Below are 19,401 nucleotides of genomic sequence, written 5' to 3' on the forward strand. Positions count from 1 at the left end.
CTGACCTGTCTTATTTGGCTCAGCAGAACTAAAATATATATCCTGCTGCTTTTACACACGCACTCACATAACGCTCAGCGATTCTCTGCGCGATCAACCTCTCACATGTTTAAGCTGCGGGAGATTTCACTTGTCATGTTCGCATAGTAAGTTAACGATTGATAAGACGATGTCAGAGGAATTGGTGCGCAAATTATCATCACTCACCAATCAGTGCTGTCGCTCTCTATACACAGTTCGCGCGATTGCAAAGTGAAAGCATAAAACAAGCGCAAATTCAAACGCGATTTCAATATGTCACACACACACACACACACATATATATATATATATATATATATATATATATATATACACATATATGTGTGTGTGTGTATTAGAGCTGGGCGATATGAGATTTTTTCATATCACGATATGTTTTTTTCATTTCAGGCGATAACGATATCTATCACGATATAAGCCAAATAACTATAATTGTAAGATTTAAATGTGCCGTTGCTCACAAGTAAAATGTGAAATAATCAGCAGCTTGTTTTTATTTAAATATTTATTTCCCATAATAAGTTCAACAGGGTAGATGTACTTAAGGAACATGAGACTTTTTCAGATAAATAAAGGCAAATATTGCAAACTACACAAAAGGCAGCCGCTAAAGCGTTTAAGTTTCAAAATAGAACAAACGAAACAGACTAAATTGTCAATTCCACTTAGAAACAAAGTATTAATTCTAAAAATAAATCTTAGTTTGTTTTACAGAAGAACAGACAAAACTGACTAACTTTTGTCAATATCAAATAAACTGAGAACTAAAAGGAAATTCTCAATCTCTCCTTGTTGTATAGCTTAGCTTTTCAAACAGTTTTAACAGTTACTTTAGTCTGACAAAAGCCGAATGACAAATTAGCGCTTCCAGTCAGAGACTGAGGCTACGTCCACACGTACACGGGTATTTTTGAAAACGGAGATTTTCCGTTTTCGTTTTAAAAAATAATCCCGTCCACACATAAAGGCAGAAATGAAGGAAAACGCTGCTATGAACATGCCAAAGCAGCAGGTGGCGCTAGATTCCTAACCGTGCAGAAATGTTGGCCAATCAGAAGTCTAGAAGCCTCGGTGGGAAAAAGTAAACAAAGCTGGGGCATAGAAGCAGAACCGAGTCGTATATGTGGACGGACAGTAACTGTGTGTATATGTAAGCATTTAAACACTGCAGAGAGTAGAATTAACAGTAACAGTATTGTAGAAATTCATTTCACCGAAACAATAACGTGGCGCACAGTGTGACGCATGCACCAGTTTATTGTATTTCCAGACTTGCTTTCGGCACAATTTACAGTGCACGCTACTCTGTTTTTTGTCAGACTTGAAATAGCCGAAATACCTTCACACTACGGAACTTCTATGGCTCTTCCGTTCGACAATCTCTCCGGCATTGGAACCATCATCTGTTTTCTCTTCGGTCACGCTCTGTTGATTTTTCTAGTCGGCACACTCACTTCCTCCATTACCCGCTGGCTGCTTCCCAAACAAACACACGTGCGGCTTGGCACTTGTGCTGTACGTAACAAGTCACGTGACGTGACGCTGCGGCTGTGATTGGTTCGGCTCTGCGCTACTGAATTTGGATCGGCTGACCTTTTTTTTTTTTTTTTTTAAAGAGGACAAGAGCGGCGAGGTCTATCGCGATAGCTTAATTTCTCTATCGAGTAAAAGTTATATCGCGATACATATCGTTATCGTTCTATCGCCCAGCTCTAGTGTGTGTGTATATATATATATATATATATATATATACATACACACACACACACACTACTGGTGGTGGTCAGAGGGCCCGGTGGCGCCAGTGCCCGGCAGCCTTGCCTCTGTCAGTGCGCCCCAGGGCAGCTGTGGCTACAACGTAGCTTGCCATCGCCAGTGTGTGAATGTGTGTGTGAATGGGTGAATGCCTGAATGTAGTGTGAAGCGCTTTGGGGTCCTTAGGGACTAGAAAAGCGCTATACAAATGCAGGCCATTTACCATTTATATATGTATATGTGTGTATATTAGGGGTGGGGGGAATAATCGATACTGTGTAGTATCGTGATATTTTGTTTGCTAATAATCAGAATCAGAATCAGAATCAGAATACTTTATTGATCCCTGGGGGAAATTATTTTTTGTTACAGTGCTCCATTTTAAACCAACATTAAGACAAGACAGACAATACGCTAACTAAGAATAGTACAATATATACATATATATACATACATAAGTCACTTATAAATAAATATTTGGAAAAGAAACATGTGTAGTTGTAGCAGCAAACAGTGTGTTAAGTGGATGCGTTGTACAGGGAGATGGCCACAGGCAGGAATGATTTCCTGTGTCGTTCAGTGGTGTATCGATACAGGGACAGCAGAAATCGATATTTTGTTACAAAAAAAGTTTTTGTGGACTGGAACATGCTCTGACTTCAGAGCATGTTCCAGTCCACAAAAACTTTTTTTTTGATCAGCTCCTTTTTCTGAGCAAGAATCCTGACATTCCTTCACTGTCCAAATGTGTTTAACTTTTTTTATGGCAGCAATAAACATGACAGTTTACTTATTTTCATTTAAGACATGTTTTATTTTAATTAAGTTTAAAACTTTTTTATTTAATGTAAAATTATATTTTGTTTTAATTTACTTTCAAATTCTTCAGTTGCTGAAGGGGCTGCAGTTTTCATAAATTTCATAGTTCAGAATAGCTATAATTGTACCAGATGGTTGCATTCAGTTAAGTTGGACTAGACTGTAATACAAACCGTTCAGTTTGTCAACAATAAAACTGACTGAAATGAGAGAAAGACTGAGTGCGAGACTTTGATATTAGATAAAATGAATATTGATCAAGTTTACCTTTATGTACAGAGTCTGAATATCGCAAAATATTTTTTAAAAATTGCAATAATATCGTATCGTGCGTCAAGTATTGTGATAATATCGTATCGTGAGATGTATGGTGATTCCCACCTCTAGTGTGTGTGTGTGTGTGTGTGTGTATGTATGTATGTATATATATATATATATATATATATGTATGTATGTATGTATGTATGTATGTGTGTGTGTGTGTGTGTATACAGTGGGGCAAAAAAGTATTTAGTCAGCCACCGATTGTGCAAGTTCCCCCACTTAAAATGATGACAGAGGTCAGTAATTTGCACCAGAGGTACACTTCAACTGTGAGAGACAGAATGTGGAAAAAAAAAATCCATGAATCCACATGGTAGGATTTGTAAAGAATTTATTCGTAAATCAGGGTGGAAAATAAGTATTTGGTCAATAACAAAAACACAACTCAATACTTTGTAACATAACCTTTGTTGGCAATAACAGAGGTCAAACGTTTACTATAGGTCTTTACCAGGTTTGCACACACAGTAGCTGGTATTTTGGCCCATTCCTCCATGCAGATCTTCTCGAGAGCAGTGATGTTTTGGGGCTGTCGCCGAGCAACACGGACTTTCAACTTCCGCCACAGATTTTCTATGGGGTTGAGGTCTGGAGACTGGCTAGGCCACTCCAGGACTTTCAAATGCTTCTTACGGAGCCACTCCTTTGTTGCCCGGGCGGTGTGTTTTGGATCATTGTCATGTTGGAAGACCCAGCCTCGTTTCATCTTCAAAGTTCTCACTGATGGAAGGAGGTTTTGGCTCAAAATCTCACGATACATGGCCCCATTCATTCTGTCCTTAAAACGGATCAGTCGTCCTGTCCCCTTGGCAGAAAAACAGCCCCATAGCATGATGTTTCCACCCCCATGCTTCACAGTAGGTATGGTGTTCTTGGGATGCAACTCAGTATTCTTCTTCCTCCAAACACGACGAGTTGAGTTTATACCAAAAAGTTCTACTTTGGTTTCATCTGCCCACATGACATTCTCCCAATCCTCTGCTGTATCATCCATGTGCTCTCTGGCAAACTTCAGACGGGCCTGGACATGCACTGGCTTCAGCAGTGGAACACGTCTGGCACTGCGGGATTTGATTCCCTGCCGTTGTAGTGTGTTACTGATGGTGACCTTTGTTACTTTGGTCCCAGCTCTCTGCAGGTCATTCACCAGGTCCCCCCGTGTGGTTCTGAGATCTTTGCTCACCGTTCTCATGATCATTTTGACCCCACGGGATGAGATCTTGCGTGGAGCCCCAGATCGAGGAAGATTATCAGTGGTCTTGTATGTCTTCCATTTTCTGATGATTGCTCCCACAGTTGATTTTTTCACACCAAGCTGCTTGCCTATTGTAGATTCACTCTTCCCAGTCTGGTGCAGGTCTACAATACTTTTCCTGGTGTCCTTCAAAAGCTCTTTGGTCTTGGCCATGGCGGAGTTTGGAGTCTGACAGTTTGAGGCTGTGGACAGGTGTCTTTTATACAGATGATGAGTTCAAACAGGTGCCATTCATACAGGTAACGAGTGGGGGACAGAAAAGCTTCTTACAGAAGACGTTACAGGTCTGTGAGAGCCAGAGATTTTCCTTGTTTGAGGTGACCAAATACTTATTTTCCACCCTAATTTATGAATAAATTCTTTACAAATCCTACCATGTGAATTCATGGATTTTTTTTTCACATTCTGTCTCTCACAGTTGAAGTGTACCTCTGGTGCACATTACTGACCTCTGTCATCATTTTAAGTGGGGGAACTTGCACAATCGGTGGCTGACTAAATACTTTTTTGCCCCACTGTATATGTGTATGTAGATAATAGACACTTGTATGCACCTACATATGTATGTATATGTGTGTGTATGTATATGTATATATGTGTATGTAGATAATAGACACTTGTATGCACCTACATATGTATATGTAGGTGCATTTGATAAGCTACATGTCTGTAATATTTAAGGAGTTCTTCCTTCTGTATTTGGTGCCTCAAACAGAATTCTGTTGCAGATACAACGGCCGTTTGGTGAATATCACATTTGAACGTGAGAAAATTGAACATAATACAACAATATTGTTGGGTTTTGTTTAATCTCTTTAACCTTTAACTGTTTAACCTTGAACTGTACTTCACATTTGATGGGATGTGTCACTTTTGTGGGAAGACTTGAAACAAATTGACTAAAATAAAATCAGTTATTACCTGTTTGCTCCACAAGTTGACAATATAGAAATAATTCTGCCAGCTCCAGACATTAACTTACATTATTAACTAACTGTGCTATTTTCCCGTGTCAATCGATGTCCCTATGGAGACCTTCTTGCCTTGACCTTTAGTTTGGTACACAGCCACACAGTATTGCTCATGCATGATATAGAGTGGGACTTCAGGTCAATCTCGACACCATTCTTAATCATCCACTGGAACCCTGAGTGCCCCCTTGGGAGGTTCTGCAGGAAGCAAGTCATACTTTGTTCTAATTAAGTACAAAATGTTTCAAGGCATCATTCTCTTTGGATGAAAAAGAGATTTGTATTATCTGACAATCTTTGATGAAGTGCAGGCTATCACTGAGAGGCATTACATTCATCTTGCCAGACGATGTCATTTCTAAAAATTAAATAGTCTTTTAAAAATAATTCGTCTCAAGGTACACTGGGAGCACAGCACTGGTTCCAGCTGCTGAATTTTAGCGGAATATTTGCATTGCTGTGTTGATGTTATTTCTCTTGATAGGACAGGAGGACTGTAGGAAACAGAGGCATAGGAAATGTCCATATTTTTGGTGACATGTCTGCTAGGGCCAAAATTTGCATTGTTGTTGTTTTCTGAATGTGCATGTTGATTGATTTTATTGTTTGTACTGCATTTTAAGTTTCGGTAAAAAAAATATGGACGAATGTACAAAGATAATATCAGGTTTATGTGGCAGAAAACTGAAGCATATTCCTTAAAGTGCAGTAAAGTGTAGATAGATGCTGGCTCCAGCAAGTCTTTGGATCCTTTCCAGTAGAAATTAAAAGTGCTATTGAAGGTACACTCTCGGTTCTGGAGGAAGTAAGATATACACTCAAGTGCTGCTCTTAACGTGAGCAAATCGAAGACCTTAAAATATATTTTTAAAGAACCCCACAGTCGTATTTCTGATTGCCTGCAGGTGATTGCTTTTGCCTTTGCATATAGATGGAACACATTGATATGCAGACATTTGCGCATCTAATTAGCCTGTTTCCTGTTTTAATAATTGTTCCATCTCAGTGTTGAAACATTGTTAAGCATTCTTAATCAGCGCTTCACTTAGTGGGTTGATTCTAATTTTGTATTGTATGTTTGTTTTTCTGCTGCAGTTTCATTGGAAGTACAGATCACACCAACCCACGGTGAGATTAGTCTTGGAGAGTCCAAATTCTTTGTGTGTGAAGGTAAGTTTATCAAAATGTTCCAAGTTATATATATTTTAAACTTTTTTAATAAACTGCACCTTAACAGTTCACCCACTTTTTAGACTGTTTTGCAAAAAATGAGTTTAAAGTGGTTAAACTAGACAAAACATAGCAGAGGTCTGTGTTTCTGTTGGAATCAGTTCATATTTATCCATGTGTTAGGTGTATGGATAAATATGCATGGATGTTTGTGGTACGAATACACAGTATTGCTTGATCAGCCACACTTCCTCTTCTGCAGGATTAAAGTGGACAACTACACCCCCCTTCATATTTTATGTTAAGTGGTTTTCCGGTTACTTGAATGTGTATCATACATTCATCAATCAGTCATCAATGAATGATGAGATTAAGTGTCCTTTTGTTTTTGGTTTGTTTGTTTAGCATCAAACCTTGAAAACATATAACATTTTCTGATGTCTTAGTTACTAGACACAGCTAAAATGCATAAACCACACGCTTCATTCCTTGCAGGAGCATGAACCACCTACAATGTACAGTCTGTGGGCAGTGGCTGACTTCTCTGATTTGAAATGTGTTACCCTATAGATACCTGTTTCTTATGTACTGCTCTGTTCTGTCTGTTGTCTTAGTTGTAGGCGTTGCCAAGCACATAGACTGGTTTGGACCAAGCGGGGACAGGATAGAGCCGAACAGACAAGACACAACAGTAACCCGTAACGATGAGTCATCTTCCACCCTCACGCTGTATAAAGCCGGGACGGAAAGTGCTGGGACATACAAGTGTGTCGCTACCAATGGAGACCAGCAAGCGGAGTCGACAGTCAAAGTGAAGATCTTCCGTAAGTTTCCCCCCACCGCCCCACCCCACAGTATACGGTACACACTCCAAATTACTGAGTGGTGTGAACACAGAAGAAAAAGAATCCTGCTCATTGAACTCATAGTATTTTATTGACTGCTCAAGGGCAACACATTATTCTTTCTTTTCAAGTGAGGATGGATTTTTCATCAGTTCAATAAACGGTCGGAAGACCATTAGAAGGCTGCTTAATGATCCTGTCTGTTGTGCAGTTCTTGTGAGTAATGGATTTTATTTTCCATGAATGCCAAGCATCAGCAATTGTCCATCAGAGATTAAATTATTTTCCAAACAGAACTTTTCTGTTATTTCAGGGCCTGTTTCAGGATGTTATTAGAAGTGGTCACCCATATTAACAGCAATGCACAATGTTGTGCACAGAAGTGTACAAAACATCACAACTTCCTGTGAATGAACATTTGTACAGTACCAGCAGCAGTTTGCATAGTTAGTTCAGTGCTACAGCTTGCAAGCCATATAAGAGATAACCTATAACTGCTTTTGCCTCATGCAGACGGCCAGTTTAACAGGAGCAGACTTTACATTTAAACTTTTACTGACCATTTCAAGAAATGAGCTGCGCATTACAGCTAAATGGCTTCATATGTTAAGCCTTGATGAGATAGCTCTATAGCTTTCCAGTTCGGAATCCAATTCTGTCACTTGTGTCCTGCTGAAGTCTGTCAGGTAGCAGTTCTGCTTCTTTCTAAAAAGCTTCCAGCAAATTCCATTAACCAGTCAATTTTAGAAATGGCTTGGCTAGATATTGCTTCAGTTCTGGTAACTTGAGCCAGGGGAGCTTGTTTAGGGTGATAATAAAATGAATGAGATTTTTGGTAAAAAATGTTAAGCATTCCTTCAGTTTGATCATTTTCAGTTGTGATTTATTAGCATAGACAGCACTACTTTTAAAGATAGTGTTTTACTAAAACATAGTGCCATAGCAGGGCAATCATAGAGAGTGAAAGCTTTAATGAACCTCGTTATGTCACTGAGTGAATATAGTGCTTTTCTTTTTTTATTCCAGAAAAAATCACCTTTCAAAACGCACCCTCACCCCAAGAGTTTACTGAAGGAGACAATGCCAACATTGTTTGTGATGTTGTTAGTTCACCTCCACCCACTGTCCTCTGGAAATATAAAGGAGCGAAAATACAGATGGAAAAAGATGGTAAGTTTATGAACAATGCAGAATTTATATTTCGGTTTGTTTTCAGTTGATTATAACACAGAACAACAAGGTGAACAAATTTCAGAATTAATGAGGAGGGAATAAGATGATTTCAGCCATACTGACCATTACTTCTCAGGATGTTATAGCTTGCTTTTTTATTGTTTATTTTGTTTGTTAGCCACGAGATTATGTTGATGGCTGCAGTTTGGTGAATCAAAATGTGAGATGTTCGCAACATTATCAAGATGTAACTCGGTGATATTGTAGTGTTGCACTTATGTTAACAGCCAAAATAAAACAAAAACAGATTATAAGGCAAAATGGAAACTGTAGTAAAAATGCACTACATAAATAAAAACACACAGCCAACGAAATATTTTATATATATATATATATATATATATATATATATGCATATACAGATCCTGGTGTTTGAGTCATAAAATGAGTCATCCACTGCTTTTGTTGCCATTCTTCACCCTGTGCTTTGAAAGGGAAAAATTAATTTGATTTTGAATTTGAAAATACAATTGACTCTCTGTTATTCACCCTTGACACTGAGCAGTATAATAATGTGTACGGCAGTGTTATTGCTCACTGAAAAATAATAACATGCGCTTATGTGTGGGTTGCAATAGTATTTTTGATTATTATGTGACTACATTTATTCGGTTCACATTTTATCCCAGACTGAAGGAGTTCATGTGGGCTTTGCTTAGATTCTCTTCTGTTTTTCTGGAGCTCGTAAAATGATTGTTGGATATATGGCCTCAAATTTGATAGTTAAGGTAATATCAAATGAGCAATAAAATGACATTCCAGTTTTTGTCACCAAACATTTCAGTGACTAAGATGTTAGTGTTAAAATGTTTAAGTTAAACAAAGTCTTTATAGCTGAGTTGATTCAGATAGTTTTCTTTTTTGATGCCTTACTCACTTCTTTGCTAACAGCTGTTTATCATGTAGCATTTACTGCTGTTATTAACTTGCCAAATATGCATACCTGAAGATGTATTATCTTTTGCTTCCTTCCAGTTCGGTTTAAAGTACTGAACAACAATCACCTTCAAATCCGTGGCATAAAGAAGACGGATGAGGGCTTGTATACCTGCGAGGGTCGCCTGATGGCGCGCGGCGAGATTGATCTGCGTGTCATCAAGGTCGTTGTGAATGGTTAGCGACCCTCTCGTCCCCTCACGCTTTTTCCTCTTCCTTTTTGTTCTTGTCTGAATATTTTGTGTGTGGCAGGTGTCCCGTGATGCTTAAATAAGCTGTAGATCCTTAGAGGCGACCAGGCTCAACATCAATGTGGAAACAGTTGCCCAGAGCAACCGTGTATCAAAGATGTTTCATGCTAATGAAGTCTGTTTCCTGTAACTTCTGAGCCTAGCAAATGAGTGTGTCTAAAATAAGTATTTTGAATTTGTCGCTGCTTCTGTTTCTGGTTTTCCTCTCACTTGCTCTCTCTTGCACTTGCACTCTTTATATCTAGAGCTATACTATATTCTGCATATGTGTCTGCCTATTTTATTTTTCCCTTTGTACCTTAGTGCTCCCGACAATCAGGATATGGCAGTCAGAGGTAAATGCTACAGCAGACGTTTTGCAGCCGGCTATCCTGACTTGTGCTGTTGATGGTTATCCTGAACCCATGGTGACCTGGACAAGGTAAACCTAATAAAACCAAGTACAGTAAATACCTTTTTGTTATTATCATTGTTGTTTTTTGGCATTTGCATCTTTGTACATTGATGTGATTTATACTCGTAGATCACTTTTTGCCTTCAGAGCTCAGTTTTGGTCCATACTGACATGATGGGGTCACACAGTTGCTGCAAATTGTGTCAGCTGTACATTTATGATGTGAATCTCTCATTCCATCACATCCTGAAGGTGTTCTGTTGAATTAAATTCTAGAGGACATTTTGGCACAGTGAACTCATTGTCATTTTCAAAAAACCCAACAACAACAGTTTGAGATGATCAGAGCTTTGTGACATGGTGTTATTCTGTAGGAAGCAGACATTAGAGGTTGGGTACACTGTGGTCATAAAGGGATGGACATTGTCAGCTATTCAGCTAGTTTGAGGTTTTTAAATAATACTCATCTGGTACTAAGCAGCCAAGTAAATATTACCCACATCTATTAGATCATCACCATCAGCCTAAACATTTCAGGAAGGATTCATGTTTTGTGTTGTTTACATCAATTTGTGGCTCTACCATCTTAATGCTGAAGCAATAAATAAGGCTCATCAGACCAGTCGACATTTTGGCAATCTTCTATTCTAGTGTCCTGTTCTTAGCTGGCCGGAGTGACACCCGGTGCGGCCTTCTGCTGCTGTGGCTCATCACTTGCTGCATTTATTGCCTCTGTCTTTTTAATTGGATTACTCTTACCTTTCTGTCAGCTTGAAGCAGTCCGACCATTCTTCTCTGGCGTCAACAAGGCACTTTCGCCCAACGAACTCCCACTCACTGGATATTTTCTTTTTTTCGGAGCATTGTTTGTAAACCCTAGAGTTGGTTGAGGGGGAAAATCCCAGATCAGCAGTTTCTGAAATAGTCACACCAGCCTGGTTAATACCAACAACCGTGCCACATTTGGAGTCACTTAAATCACCTTTCTTCACCATTCTGAGTTCAGTTTAAGTTGTTTAATCTTGTTGAAGTCTGTATGCTTAAATGTAGTGCGCTGGAGCCAGTGATTGACTATTTGGATAGTTGTACTAATGAACAGTTGAACAGATGTACCTAACAAAGTGGCAGGCAAGTGTAGAATGACTTGTAAAGATGACTTATTTTCTTAAGTTAGTTAGTTAGTTAATTTAAACCCTGTTAAAGTTTAAACAAATCAGTTAATCGAGTTTAATTTTATATAATTGCCGAACTTACCTAATAGCATAAGCAGCTACATCAGATTTTTGAGCTAAATGCTGACAAATGTCCACATCGACACCCTTGGATGCTGTGCTAACATCAGCTAATAAACATTAAACAAAAAGCAAAGTTGATAATTATGGAAGTGTCATCAGTTTTACATGTAGCAAGTTATTACGGTTAATTCTGGGGGGTTACATACGTGCATGTAAAAAAAAAAATTCTATGGTAATTCTTTTAATAATTATTGACGCATTTCATTCTGAACAAAAGTACATTTTTAACAGCAATCAAATACATATTTCTGTCTGAACTGCAGTGAATGCGGGAATAACCAACTGCCAGACCAACATTTCAATTCATAGAACCATTTCGTTAAAATCGCGGGTGTCGGCTCTGTAAAGGCAATTGTTGTAAACACCACAAATGACTTACACGTGGCGTCAGGAGAGATAAAAGCTGGCAGCAACAGACTAATGAGGCAGGGCTAATCAAAAATAATGAGCTGCATAGTTTGTATGTGTACTGACCAAATATCAGCTTGTATCATCTTGAAAATAAGTGAACATATTTTTTTCCATTGATCTTTTTTAACAAAAAATGACTAATTTCCAGTATAATTTGTATAATGTGTTAGAAGTGGCAACTGCACACTTTTCAACCCTTCCCCTATCACTAACCTGTAGTTCGAATAGCCCACTAAATATAGGCTGCTGGGTGCCTTGCTTTCAGAGAAAAGCTATATGATAATGCTTTATTGGATTGAGTTTCCCATCCAGTACTTGTCTAAAGACTTTAGCATGCAGTTATCTGAATAGTCAAACCCAGTCTCCATGAAAATATCTATACAGTAATGTGACAGGAATGCTACTGGCTCTGTGCACTACCTCAGACCAGCCTACAGGTCAAAGTAACTATTATGTGCATGCAGGGCACTCTAGGTTATTTGGGATACTCTACTAACTGATTTATTCATTGCAGTAGGATACTTAATCACAGGATATCAAAGGAGCATGTAAACAGTGAAACATGAAGACTAGCATGACAACAATAGCCACATTATTCTGTGCCTATCAATGGCTCCATTCAGAGCCATTGATAGGCTTCTGCTTTGTTAAACTGTTCCTGTTCATCTGTTAACTCGGCACAAAACTTAGATCCAGGGTCACAAAGAGCAGACAATTCAAGAGCCAAAAGTTGGCCTTTTTTTGTAATAATTTATACTCTACGAGGCTGGAATAAAAATAAATGAGATGTTTTTGTAGAATTGAATGTAAACAACAAATGTCAAAAGGAGTGCCAAAGAATGCCAAACAATATTATGCTTTTTTAACATTGGAATTTCACTTTGTAATTTGGTGATCATGAAACTACTATTGGTCTGTCTATAGATGTACATAACTAGATTTTCTTTAGATGGAAGGATGATGAAATTTGAAATCCTGGTAAAAGTAAATCTCTGAAAATGTTGCAGCTGAAGAAGAGTGCTTAAATTTGTGTGGATAAATGGATACAGGGTTTAACACTCGCCTTTTCTACAGGAACGAAGTGAACCTTGAGGCAGGAGAGAAGTACAGCTTTAATGAAGATGGCTCAGAAATGACGATAATGGATGTTACCAAACTGGATGAAGGAGAGTACACCTGCATTGCCAAGAACAAGGCTGGAGAAACTGAAAAGGAACTCAGTCTGAAAGTGTTTGGTAAGACAGATTGTTTTGTGTATTTACATGAACGAAAGTGGAATTATAAAATGCTCCAAGTGTGTGGGAATGAGGTATATGTGTATGTAGGTGGGAGAAGAACAATAGTACGGTTTTGTGTCTGTTTTCTTAGGCATTCAAAATACGGTGTGTCGGTGTGGGTTGTGATTGTTTCATGTTGGGATGGAGCCTAAGGATTTAGAGAGCAAGCCAAGTGGGATGAGCTCAGCTGAAATCTCTAAACTCCTTTTTTCCCCCTTTGCTTTTGCCCACTAGGTTTTCTTGTCACTTCAAAGTGACCATAATTTAAAGCCCAATTATAGTATCAGTGCCAGTCTTTTGGTACCTTATCAGTGAACTAGCCGAGGGAGTTTAGTTTTCAAATCAAGAGAAGTGGCAATAGCTCGATTCTTTAGAGTTAGTAAATGACTGTTGTATGTTGCCATCATTTAAGACATTATTTTGTGAAATATTTCCACAAAGCTCTGGTTTCTTTACTTCCGTTTAGCAAAAGCTACAATCCTGCGTTTTCTGTGGTGGCACAGGATCTTTCTTGGAGGAAGTTGTATGTAGTAACCCCAAAAAGTTGATTTGTTCATCTGGACGTAGCGTTTTCAGTGGGAGAACGTCCAGGTAAACAGTCTTCCTCACCTGGATGATCCATCAAAACATTGTATTTAGTAATGTGTCTGGATCAGTTGTGAGTATATTTTAGTAAGCCATCGTCAGTGATGCTCCAATACCAAGATTTACCATTTACAATGGGTAAACAAAGAGCAGAGCCTCCATTTTAATCCACTGGACCAAGAATTATGAATGTGTTTCAATGTAGACCGTGCCATTCATCTTAAAACAACAAAAACAGAAAAACAGGTGCGGGACAAAAAAAAAAAAAGTCATTTTAATTACCTTGAACTTAAATAACTTGATTTTTTATTAGATGAAGCTGGAATCCAACCCAGTATTTACATCAGAAATTAATTATCTAGTAAATCTAATTATTCAGCCGTAACCTGACGGGGACAAAAGCAGGTGGCAGAAATTGACGACAAACATATGAATCAAACATATAAGAATTTGTTTTCTTGTGGATCGGATATTAGTTAGACACACTAAGTGTGCTTTTAGTGATAAATTTGTCAGTTATGTTCAGACTTTGTACCCTTCAGTATATTTCTTGACAGAATTTAATGACTGCATTTCAACATGTCAACATATTTCAGCATGAATTGTAATCAGAATACAATCAGTATGTCAGTAGCCTTTAAAATGTTCCTTTAAACTGCATTTAGTTCAGTGTTAAAGTCATTTCAGGCTCATTTTCACTCAAATATTCACATCATCTCTATGACAGACATCTTTTCATCAGTGAGATAGATTACACTGTGACAAATGATTGATGAATGATCAGTATATTATGTGTCTAAAGCTTTATACAAATACGGTTTATTTAAAGTATGATTGCTGCAGTAACATACAGTAAATGTTTTAGTGCAGGGGAATTGACTGACAACCTGACAGCTGCCTTAATGTCCACAGAGTCACAGAGTTTGAAAGATGTAACCATAGATTTTATTCTAAGCTGATAATAAATCACCGATTATAAATCTGTGCATTTTACACACAGAAAATAATGAACTGATGAACTGGGATTTAAATATTTGTAAAAAGATAAATGCCCTAAATACTAAGAAAAGACTGCAGAGCTGCAGTCTGTTCTGGTATGCTCTTTAAAAGTGACTGAATGAGGAAATGAGATTAAGTGTCAGTCAGCTAGTTCAGATGTAGTGGGAGGGAGAAATCAGAGGGAATCTCAAAGTTTGTGGAAGAAAACTTGTCAGTGAGCAGGTTAGATTCATGGTGTCTGTTACTGGGTCACAGTCGATTTTTTCTTTTCTAGAACAGAAAAGCCAACGTTTCCCTCATCTCTTCGTTAACAGGCTCAGTTTTTTCCAAACCTGGCTTCTAGAGTAGATCCCTGGAAGCATTGTGTTAGCCACAAGGAGGACTAGTCAGGTTCTCTATATACTAAGGACAGATGCTTCAGTGCTTAGCTGAAGATACAGTAGACCATCCTTAGTGAAAAGAAATGAGATCATGTTGAAACACTGAGTGTTCACAAAAAACAACCTGCTTGACAAATGGCACAGATCATCGCACTGTGATTTCCATCTCATTCATTTCTTGCTAACATGTATAAAGATTTCTTTCAGTTCTTTAAAAAACGTGTGCACAGGTAAATTTACAACCTCCTTTTGGGAATTGCTGTATTCCCAGCTCTTAGGATTCTCATTCGTCAATTTCATTTAAAGTATGCAGCAATGCTAATAAAGGTAAAAATTAAAAGTTGATGCAACAATACATCTTTTTATCTTTTATGTTGTTTTAGTGTAACATTAAGAGGCGTGGGAGCACTGCAGTTTCAAATTCCTGTGTATGATCTGTACATATGGTTTTTGACAATGAGGCTGACTTTGACCTGACATTCTTTGGTTTATATCTTAGAGATAGTGTAGTTTCATCTTAAATTCTCTATCGTATCTTTTGTCAACCTTGTGACATTTTCCATCTAGGTCAAGAAAAAGCAATTGCATATAAATTAATTATTTTAACTATTCAACCACTGCGCTAGCCTTGGGAGGTTGGGGGCTGGGTCATCAGCTAATACAACTAATCTGGGTCTTACAGCCTATAAAAGCTGGCCTCTGTCTCTCTTTCATCCACCTGGCATCAGCCGTCCTTTTAAAATGCTAGACATGTTATTTGTAAAGCTGTAAATCCACAGATGAACACTAATACGTGTGCCAGAACAGGTGCAAGGGTGAAATACAAGCAATAGAGGGCAAGCTACCCAATCCAATTTACTAACTACTCTCAACATTAGTCTTCAGGCAGATATTGGTCATGGCTACTTATGCACTGATTCCACCAGAGCCCCAAGCCTGTCCTTTCACCCATGTTCTCCACCCGAAAACAACACCCTTCTTGGGCTCCTTTTTATATCAGCTGTTTAATATAAAACTGAAGTGTACCTATACTAAATTACCAAAACCAGTCTAACTTTAGGGTATGCTTTTATGTGACATAAAAGCTTAAACTAAGAATCTTAGAAAATCAGTTTTACGAGCCTTTGGAAATTGGAATACATAGAATGATATTAGCCTAGCAAATAGCTCCTTAATGTAAAACCCATGTACCTAATGTTTTTATGATAAAGTATTGGAATGGATCAGGCTTTAAATAGCTCATGCAGTCTATTTAAAAAGCTATGATCTGAATCGTGCTGACTGCCTTTTGACAGTCGTGGCTGTAAGTACAAGTTCTTAAACGCTGCTTCTTTGTTCATTTAATAATTATCAGTTGAGATCATAGCAGTTAAAACCAAGTCGCAGTTGTTTTCTTAGGCGGCAGGTTACAAATTATATTTACGATCCTGTCTGGGGCTGCGCTTTTTCAGCATATTGCATAATCCATGCATTCATCCTTTTTGGAGCGGAATAGAAAAGATGGGAGCACGAAGTAATGCTCAACTGATTCGTAAACAGCACTTCCGTTTGCTCGGCTCATGTCACCGTTGCAGCACCCCACTGCGCTTTCAGGTTAATTCGAGTGTAGTGTAACTTGACAGTTGTCTCCAATGTAAACAAAAATGAAAGCCGGCTCCTTTGAGATAGGCTAAATAAGTTATTACACAAATTACGTTTGGAGGCACACATGGTTATCACAGCGTAACTGCTGCTGGGACTGGGAAAGCTTAAATACAGGTTTACTGCCATAAAAATCCCCCTTACCTGTCAACTACTGATCCTCATCCCCTCTTTGAACTCATTTCAAATCTAGAGTTTCTCTTGTGCTTATAATACTCGTGCGGCTGTAACACCTGGCTGCCTTGTTATATGGAGCAGGTGTGATGACGTTGGGTTTTTGTTTTACAGTCAAACCTAACATCACATACATCATAAACCAGACTGCTACCGAGATGGAAGAACAGGTAACCCTGACTTGCGAGGCGTCGGGGGACCCAACTCCCACCATTACCTGGAGCTACGGAGGTCATGTCTTCACAGAAGGAGAGCAGGTAAAATGATTACAGGGAGGCGAGTGAACAGTAGTAGCAAGATACTTATGTATCCTAGGCACTCGATCCTGGTCCGTGAGTGCCTGTATGCATTTTTCCTTCTGGAGTTAATGAACTGCACCTGGTGCAAAGTAGTTTGATATAGTCTGTGTCCCAGTTGCATACTATAAATATATTCTAACCCCTATTTTTTTTTAAGTTTTTCCTATGTTATTAAGAGAAAATGACATAACAAAAAATTAGCGATGAATAAAACGAATAAGAAAAACGATAATGCCCGAAGACACCTATTTCCTTTACAGTTTGCAATTTTATCTTTATCTTTTAATGCATCTGTTCCTCTGTGTACAAAATGGAAAAAGTACATTGTTTTTTTACTATACCTTATTGTGGGTGATGTGAAATTGGGACACACTTAGGTCGTACCCACAAGGGAGCAACACAAACCTGCAGGACACCGGTGTCTCGAGGAGAGGAATTGAATATCTTTAACCTAAACTGAAGTGGTATATTGATTACTTGCAGGTGGGGGACTCAGCTTGCAGTTTCATTGCAGAATGCCCCCAACAAGGTTTATGCACTGCTAATTATTTACCCTAAATTAGCAGTTCCTTTGAGATGGCCCAGTGGATCTCCTGTAATTAGCTCAATTATAGTCAGTCAGTAATATGGAGTAGATTCAGATTTGACTTGAGATTTCTCAAATGCCACGAAAATCAGCAACAGAAACCTAATTATAACATTCCCAGAAAAGTCACGATAATTAAACTTTGCCCGTTTTCTATTGTATTTGCTTGAACGAGCACTTGAACGTTCAAGTGTTTGTTTAGCACTTTCAATCACTATTTCCATTATTCTTCTCATGCCAGTGATTGAAAAGTTATTTTGATTTATATGAAATTGTTATTTGTCTATACTCTGCTGCCATCTTTTAAATTTGTTTTGGCTCTGCACTGGTCAAGAGCCAGCTTCTTACCCTCCATTACATCCTGTTACTCCAGTTTGTTCTCTGGGGTCTTCTGCATTACTCCATGTGCAAACCATCAAAAGCAGTGAATACTTGATTTGTATTCTCATACATCTATGTCCCACCTGGCCTGACTCTCCAAGGCCTTGGTGTGTTGCTACAGTTGGGAGGTAATGAGGAGGAAAATGCTTGAGCCTAATGCTTCTAGCTCATCGAGAAATTCTTGAGCCAGTCCATTACATGCGCTACATTTTTTTCCTACAGGCACATCTAAACAGGATCTATCAGGTAGGAAAAATCCACGTGGCACAGAAATGTAGTGGAGTAGTGTTGTAAAATTTGCCTCCAGATATGACAAAAACTCCCACTGAAATCAAATCATCCCTTTTTATTGAAAATTTCCCAGCTGCCTCTTGAAAACCCCCAAGGAATGATCTCATCAGAGTTCATGAAATTGATTTGACTGCCGCATGCTTTCCAAATATTGCCTGAAAACCTCAACTGTTCTCGGGATAGCAAGTGCGCAGAGCTTATCTCACGAGATCAGTTGAAAATTTGGTTAATAAGATAATAAAAGGGAAATGCCATTTCTGTGTCGCTTTTTCCTGATCATTTCACACTTTCAATCACAGCATGAGGTCGCTTGGATTCAAGCCCGGTTCAGTCTGTCTGTCATCTCCATCAGATTGTAGATTGTCTAACACTTATGTCAGTGTCACTTCAAAGTTTGAGGGTAAAAGTGCTCCACCTAAAGTCTATCTTTTGGGTATCAAACATTTGCACCCTGCAGCAAAGGTAAAACATGACTGAAACAGAATAATCATAGAACTGCAGGAAGAGATTTAATGGGCATGTTTTCAACAGTAAAAACAGGTCACTTTTGGAGTCCCTTGCAACTGAGCAGACTGCAGCAGCTGTTCACTGTGAAAGTAGAAGATTTCACAGCCACCTGTCAAACCACCAGATTGTTTGATATTTAAAAATATATTTTGAGTGGAGCCTCACTCACAAGTGCTAAACACACTGCCACCATATGACGCACATCATGACGGTCCCCCACCCCTTTTTTTTGTACCTACACAGATTGACGTACATAAATGCACCACATAGTAACGATTCTTACTTCTGTCCTATTACCCAGTGTTGAGCAAAATTTTGCTTTGTAGAATAAATTTCCATCGGCTTCCACTTTTGTCAATGACAGGACAGCTTGTATTGTGGTCTTGAGGCTTACATCCCACAGTTTGACCACAGTCATGCTATACTGTAGCAGTGTAGATTGACTCTACAGGTGCAGGGCAGAATAAATAAACAACACACATAGGAAACAATGGGCTATAATAGGCATTACCCACAAATTTTGCACTGTGTAGTTGTTGACATGACACATGTCGTGATGGCCAGCTGCGCAATGGTGGCA

The 19,401-nt window shown here is 38.6% G+C and overlaps 1 protein-coding gene across 2 annotated transcripts in view; it reads left to right on the forward strand.

Annotated features, from left to right (window-relative positions):
• Positions 1-19,401, forward strand: part of ncam1b (neural cell adhesion molecule 1b) — an 80,074-nt gene that overhangs the window by 35,204 nt on the left and 25,469 nt on the right. For both annotated transcript variants that reach the window (XM_085371755.1, XM_085371754.1), the window contains 8 exons: positions 6,262-6,336; positions 6,951-7,160; positions 8,208-8,351; positions 9,390-9,527; positions 9,905-10,022; positions 12,776-12,936; positions 16,872-17,014; positions 18,246-18,269. In XM_085371755.1, coding sequence (XP_085227881.1) covers positions 6,262-6,336; positions 6,951-7,160; positions 8,208-8,351; positions 9,390-9,527; positions 9,905-10,022; positions 12,776-12,936; positions 16,872-17,014; positions 18,246-18,269 — 1,013 coding nt within the window. The remainder of the gene's footprint in view (positions 1-6,261; positions 6,337-6,950; positions 7,161-8,207; positions 8,352-9,389; positions 9,528-9,904; positions 10,023-12,775; positions 12,937-16,871; positions 17,015-18,245; positions 18,270-19,401) is intronic.

Source organism: Diplotaxodon limnothrissa, linkage group LG14 (assembly GCF_057381915.1).
Source record: "Diplotaxodon limnothrissa isolate DT_005_m linkage group LG14, D_limnothrissa_male_GT1.1, whole genome shotgun sequence".
Taxonomy (NCBI): domain Eukaryota; kingdom Metazoa; phylum Chordata; class Actinopteri; order Cichliformes; family Cichlidae; genus Diplotaxodon; species Diplotaxodon limnothrissa.